General features: G+C 38.5%; 1 protein-coding gene across 1 annotated transcript; it reads left to right on the top strand.

Moving 5' to 3' along the window:
* The first annotated feature begins 545 nt into the window (after nt 1–545).
* Nucleotides 546–3,155, top strand: LOC148869108 (protein NRT1/ PTR FAMILY 1.1-like). Its single transcript, XM_088968405.1, has 4 exons — nt 546–715; nt 829–1,046; nt 1,319–1,869; nt 1,996–3,155. Exons 1-4 carry the CDS (start codon nt 634–636, stop codon nt 2,963–2,965), a joined length of 1,821 nt encoding a protein of 606 aa, XP_088824531.1. The 5' UTR covers nt 546–633; the 3' UTR covers nt 2,966–3,155.
* Nucleotides 3,156–6,918: the final 3,763 nt, after the last annotated feature.

Raw genomic sequence — 6,918 nt, forward strand, 5'->3', positions numbered from 1 at the left:
TTCAAAGCTCGCAAGTTCGAGTTTGGCTCAGCTCGAGCTCAATTGCGAGCTAACTTTTTTCAAAAAATAAAAATACATTTTATTTTAGATACAAAAAATTAAGAATTACAAAAATTATTTATACTTATACATATAAAATAAAAATTATTTATTATTTATATTTATATTTATATGTATATGTATATGTATGTATATATATAATAAAAATTATTTATTATTATATTAAGCTTGCCGGTCTCATGAGCTAAGTTTCATTAGGCTCGAGATCCGCTCGACTAATAAACGAGCCTACATATTAGGCTTGAACTCAATTTAAACCGAGCCGAACGCAAATAACTCGTGAAAAACGCGTGGCGTGTCTTCCTTTTACGCGAACCGTGCGCGTATAGAGCGTGCCCTGATACAATCCCTCAATCTCTCGCTTCGTATTTATGGCTGACGTGGGGCCTAATGGTTGATCCCACCGGTCCCACGGCCTATAACACAACTATCAAGTTCCGCCAATCCGCTCTGCTAGATAGATAATATATATATATATAAGGAAGGAAGAGGAAGCCCTGGAACCAACACTCAACAGAGGAAGAGGAAGACCCTGGAACCCAGATAGTTTCAGAGGAGAGAAAGAGCGAAACAATGGAAGGTTCCTCGGATAAGAAGATAACCCAACCTCTCTCAAGACCAAAGGGTGGCTTCCGCACCATGCCTTTCATCATAGGTGATGATCCACTTCACTACAGTTCCATCTTTGTAAGATCACACTTAGACTACAGTTCCATCTTCTAGTATTTTGTTCATTAACAGAACCATTCTTCTTCTTCTTCTAAATAGCAAATGAGGCGTTTGAGAGGGTTGCAAGCCACGGGCTTATGCCAAATATGATATTATACTTGATGAAAGAGTACAACATGAGCACAGCAACTGGAACCAGTATTTTGTTCTATTGGTCTGCACTAACGAATTTCATGCCCATTATTGGTGCTTTCCTTTCCGATTCTTGTCTGGGTCGGTTTGCATTGATCGGACTTGGGTCCATCTCTAGCCTTCTGGTATGAAAATTGCTTCACCCTTCTTTCTTCCCCCAACCCAACTTTTCGAGAAAATTCTCTTAATGTTTCCATGAATATTTGAAATGCATGGCTCTTTTTCCTTCCCAACTCTGGCTCAAGCCTGAGAGTGATCAGGATCCGTTTAATAACGGCTGAACTAGATTATTTTATCCATTATCAATGGTGTCTCAATGTCAAATTCCAGAAACTAGCTAGGTTGACATTATTAGAAAGGTATCATTAATATCAATTGAATTACATTGATGCCTCAGGGAATGATATTGCTATGGCTAACAACCATGGTTCCTCAAGCAAAGCCTCTCAGTTGCAATGCACCCTCTGAAAGCTGCCAATCTCCAACGCCAGCCCAACTAGTTCTCCTGTTTTCCTCCTTTTGCCTCATGTCTGTTGGAGCTGGAGGCATCCGGGCATGCTCCATGGCTTTTGGTGCGGATCAGTTGGACCAGAGAGAGAAGCCTGCAAATAAAAGAGTCTTGGAGAGTTTCTTCAATTGGTATTACGCCTTGACCACCTTCTCAGTCTTGGTTGCCATAACTCTTATCGTATATATTCAAGATCACATGGGATGGAAAGTGGGTTTTGGAATTCCTGCAATTCTCATGTTATTATCTACTCTTCTGTTCTTTTTGGCATCTTCCTTCTATGTCAAGATGAATGCCAACAAGAGCCTGCTAACTGGGTTTATTCAAGTTCTCGTGGTGGCCTTCAAAAACAGGCGTCTGATGTTCCCTCCCAATAACAGCAACAGACAGTACCATCACAGGAGGGGTTCCAGTCTTGTAGAGCCAACAGACAAATTAAGGTATCATTATCATCATCATCATCCTTATTAATAAGGAAGAGTCTCAAAAACTCCATGCCCATAATGTCTTTTCTATTGTAACTTAGACATGGCTGACTTTACACACATTTCGCTGGCTGGATGAAGGTTTCTAAACAAAGCCTGCATCATTAGAAATGAAGAAGAAGACTTAACCCCTGAAGGCACGGCTTCAAAACCATGGAGTCTCTGCACAGTGGAGCAAGTGGAAGAGTTGAAAGCAATAATAAAGGTGGTTCCACTGTGGTCGACTGGGATCATGATCGCAATAAACAGCAACCAATCCACATTTCCAGTGTTACAGGCGAAGTCCATGGATAGACACATCACCCCAAACTTTGAAATCCCAGCAGGCTCTTTTGCTATGTTTAGCGTTGGTACATTGACGATATGGGTCATCGTTTATGATCGTGTAGTCCTCCCATTGCTTAAAAAGCTCACAGGAAAGCCACATAGGCTTAGTGTCAAACAACGGATGGGCATCGGATTAGTGCTCTCCTGCGTTGCCATGGCCGTGTCTGCTGTTGTGGAGAAGGTGAGACGCAGAGCTGCTATCCGACAGGGTTTGTCCGATCAACCACAAGCCATCGTAGATATGTCAGCCATGTGGTTGGTGGCACAACATTGCCTGACTGGCTTGGCTGAGGCCTTCAATGCAATAGGGCAAATGGAGTTCTATTACTCTCAGTTCCCAAAAAGCATGTCTAGCATTGCAACGGCTCTGTTCGGACTAGGCATGGCTATTGCTAACTTGTTGGCCAGCGTTATAGTGAAGGCTGTGGATGAGGTTACCAAACGAGGGGGAAAGGAGAGTTGGGTGTCAAGTAATTTAAACAAGGGTCACTATGACTACTACTACTGGCTTCTCGCTGTAATGGGTTCAGTTAATTTTCTCTATTTTCTTGTTTGCTCTTGGGCTTATGGGAGTTCTGAGGAACCAGTGATGAGAGATTCTAATGAAGGTGCAGAGATGAGAGTGAGAAACTTGTCCAGGTCTAGGGAATTGAGGGTGATTGCTTCACCCTCAACATCCCACAGCACATCCCCATCATGTATTGGAAACATCTCCCGATTGTGATATCATCATTTCTGGGATTATTATTGGGAGATGTTCTTGATACTCCGTGGGGATGTGCCATAAGACGTTATGGGGGATACTCTTGTGAGGGGCTGATTTGAATTCGTCATATTATTTGACAAATATAATTCAAGAAATGTAATTATTGTAAATGATTCTCTTATTTGACTTTGTTCACTCCTTCCCTCCATTCATTTCCTTTCTTTCTTTCTCTCCTTCATTTTGGTTTCTTTTCTTTCTTTCATCTTTCTCTCAACCAGCAATTACTTTCTTTTCCCTCATAAAAGAGTAAAAGGAATGAAACCCTAGCCCTAATATTCAAATCTCATCAAACCACCTGAACCGTTCAACCCAGGATAATCGAATTATTAACCCAAAACCGATGGTCACAACAATTCCATTTCCGAGAACTAGTTTTTAAAACCTTGATTCAAACTGATGGACGAGTTTTAATTTGCTCCTTAACCAAAAGACTCAAGCATCCAAAAGATGCATTTCATTGGACCACGTTCCCTCTTATGCCAGGCTAGATTAGTCAGTTCAATCACATCAATGATTGATGTTGAGATAGTTTAGAAAATGCCATTAGGGTTTCTAACTACCAAGAAAAATGAAACACATAAACCCATTATTTCAAAGGTAAAGCACACTACCAAGAAAAGAAAAATGAAACTGATTGTCAATTTAGAACTCCGGGGAAGTTAGGCTTTTTACATAGGTGACAAGACGACAATGAGCTCCACCATCGGCTATTAAAGAAGAAAATTAATCAATAGTTTGAAATTAGTTGATTAAAGAAGAAAATTAATCAATACATCTGGAAAGGTATTGTAGAGTCTGGAGATCCAATCTCAGGTGCCCACAGTTTCACGGTTTCCTGAAAATATGTTGTTTCTGACGTTTTTGGCGTTCTAATTTTGTCTTCATTAATAGATCCATATGTGTAAGCACAAGTTACGTGACGCAGCTTTTGGGATTTCACGCACCACCTAATTTTAAACGGCTTGCTTCATGCAATTATACAAGTATCATGCTTACGGATGCCAGCTATGGGATGACGGTTACAGCGTAGTGGTTGTAATGTTGTGTTTTATGCCCGATTATGCTATTACTGATTTTTTGCAGTGTCTTTTGAGAACTTTTTCTATCAGTTTCTTTTGCCGTTAGTAGTGGATTGGAGGAAATGTGATTGTTTACTTTTTTTAATTGGCTTTGTTGGCAATTCTCTGTATCAATTTCTTGAATGAATGATATATGCCTAAAGGCGTTTCCCAAAAAAAAGTTGTAATTTTCAAAACTGGAGATTGATATGGAGAATCAGTTCTTGTTTGTCTAAGAACAAGTAATTAATGAAAAGAAGAAAAATGAAGGGACAGAGATTTCAAAATGGGGATTTGAATCCCACTACCATCAAATTTGGGGAGGGGGTTATGAGTTTGGTACTGCACTATTCAAACGGCCCCTATAAGTAACTTGGGCATATCCCCAAATACCAAAAAAAGGCAATATTTGATGAAAAACAGGTAAAGCCCAAATTAACTGTATTTTAAAGCCACTGTGCCCTTCATTGTAGGTGAGATCTCATCCTACAATTACAAACATAGCTCCCTTTCTCATGACTACGTTACTGCAGCCTTTAAAACCAAGCATTTTCCACATGACCTTGTTTTTCACCATTCCTTTTTTTTTTTTTTAAAAGGAGCAAAAGTTGTTTTAAAGATGCATTCCTACTTGAATTAGTGACTCATGCACAGGAACCCAAAATCTTTTAAACTGTTGTGAATGCTTAGATGGATTAGTGGTAAAACTAAAAAAAAAAAAAAAAAAGATAGGAATAAAAATGAAATCATAAGGAACTTAAGAATAATTTATTACTTGTTGATGGGGTTAAAAGAATTAGGGGTAGATAGAAAAAAAATGAATAAATAAGAAATGATTAAAGCGCAAACAATGTATAAGCATTGAACAGAATGGAATGGTTAAGCATGATTCAGAGGGTCAACACCATATAGAGAGGGACAAGGCCTAGATGATGATGGTGATGGTGATGCACATGCACACGAATCAATCCTGATTGCTTAGTGGTTTTCAATAGGCAGTAGCCCTCCACGGCAAACTTGTTCTCTGGATCATCATCAACCAGTAAGAAGAAAATAATGATAATAAATTAGTGGAGTGATAGAAAGTTGAAAGTACTTCATAATAATGGTGTAGTTTATTTTAAATGTCTTTGATTACTCAACGGGAGACATGTACTCATCTCCATATTGGAAAAATTCTTAAGTAGAGATGGCACAAATCACTGGTCCAATCATAGAAGAGCTCGATTCCCATGATCCCATCTCGTGCAGATACTTTAAGTTTATTGTGCCTCGTCATAGAAAAAAAAAAAAAAAAACTGTCCCTTGAGCAATGAAGTCTTGTAAATTGTGATAAGAGGGGATCAATGAAGTTAAAAATGTAATGTGAAGTGTTTTAATTTAGTTTTTAATTTTTTATTTAATACTGAAAATTATAATTTGAGGTCAAAAATGGTTTTTTATTTGCAAAAATAGCAGGAAAAGCCACTTATGACTCTTTGTGACATATAGATATTGAAAAGGTACCCAAAATAAGAAGAAATGATCACTTCAATTGAACTTTGGAGTGTAAATTTATGACCTCCGAAAGTTTGCATGCATTGAATGTGCAATCCATGACCTAGTGACTGGGTCAAACAGGTCGGCGGTTGAATTGTCTGGATCGGATGTTTTTTGACCAAGTCAACATTTTCTGACTGAATGATAGGTCTTAACAAAACTGGACCTAAAATCCTGGCAAGGTGACCGTTCAAATGGTTCAACCAACTGGGTCAACAGCAGGTTGAAAACACTGGTTATGAGTGAAGATTGGGTCTTTTTATTGGCGGATTCTGTAGCTATGAATCTTGTTCATTTAGTTTAAGCCCAAATTTTGCACAGAACAACATTGAAAGATAAGAGGGTAGGCATTTAGGCAAGAAAAACGAGCTTGACCTAAGTAAATCTTTTTGAGGGTTGAAACAGTTCATACTTCATACTTCACATTCAGCTAGTGCTCACGACCCTCTGAACGTGCACCATCACCATAGGATGAATCACAGGGTCCCAAATCCCAATTCTCTCAACAGTCCATATATGCCACGTTTAAAACCAGACCTAGCCATCAAAGATTACAACATAGTTTTAAAAAGGGTCATTTAATAGAACACTCTTTATAGTCTACCCTGTAGTTTTCATTTTATTAAAACACCCCTATAATTTAATCAACCTTTCACTAATAAGTGTTTGTTTTTCTATCTGAAAATAGTAACATTATAACCTAAATTGAGTGAAAAATGTTCAAGGGCATGTTCTCATGGCTGTTTATTCCAAAAGTACCCCTAATACTTCTTCATACATAAAACAAAACAGAGACCAAATAAAACCAAATAAAGTGGTTGCTTGTGTCTTATTAAAATGGTATTTTCATTTTCATTTTCTTTTTTATTTTATTTATTCAAATGGACATTAGGGTTAAAGCTGTCATTTTCCACTGTCATCTAATAGAAGGTCGATTAAGTAAACCAATTGCTAACTATAAGGGGTGTCTTAGTAAAACCATGAAATTATAGGGGTATTTCAGTAAATGACCCTTTTAAAAACTAACATAGAAATTAAGCCATTTTGACCATCAGTTCCTGCATCAAATGGTCCAACCATCCGAACCCCAATCCTGATCAAACGGTTTTGTAGTCCAAAACTGGATCTGGAGCCATGACCAGTTTACGGGTCAACCAATCCGACCATCCAGTCCGGTCTGGTTTTCAAAACCATGGATTACAGTCCTTGATTCTGTAATAGGGTCGCTACCCATGCCTGCTGCCTGCACATGTTATCAGAATATTGGATATTGAAGCGATTTTCCCCTACCCATGTTTGGATTGGAAACCATGA

Source organism: Nelumbo lutea, chromosome 2 (genome assembly GCF_056320005.1).
Source record: "Nelumbo lutea isolate HS-2025 chromosome 2, American lotus-T2T, whole genome shotgun sequence".
NCBI lineage: Eukaryota > Viridiplantae > Streptophyta > Magnoliopsida > Proteales > Nelumbonaceae > Nelumbo > Nelumbo lutea.

Excerpts from the sequence above, each read along its gene's own strand:
- LOC148869108 (XM_088968405.1), top strand. The coding sequence starts at position 634 with ATGGAAGGTTCCTCGGATAAGAAGATAACCCAACCTCTCTCAAGACCA. Across the intron at positions 716-828 it reads CACCATGCCTTTCATCATAG|CAAATGAGGCGTTTGAGAGG; the intron begins GTGATGATCCAC and ends TCTTCTAAATAG. Across the intron at positions 1,870-1,995 it reads GAGCCAACAGACAAATTAAG|GTTTCTAAACAAAGCCTGCA; the intron begins GTATCATTATCA and ends GGCTGGATGAAG.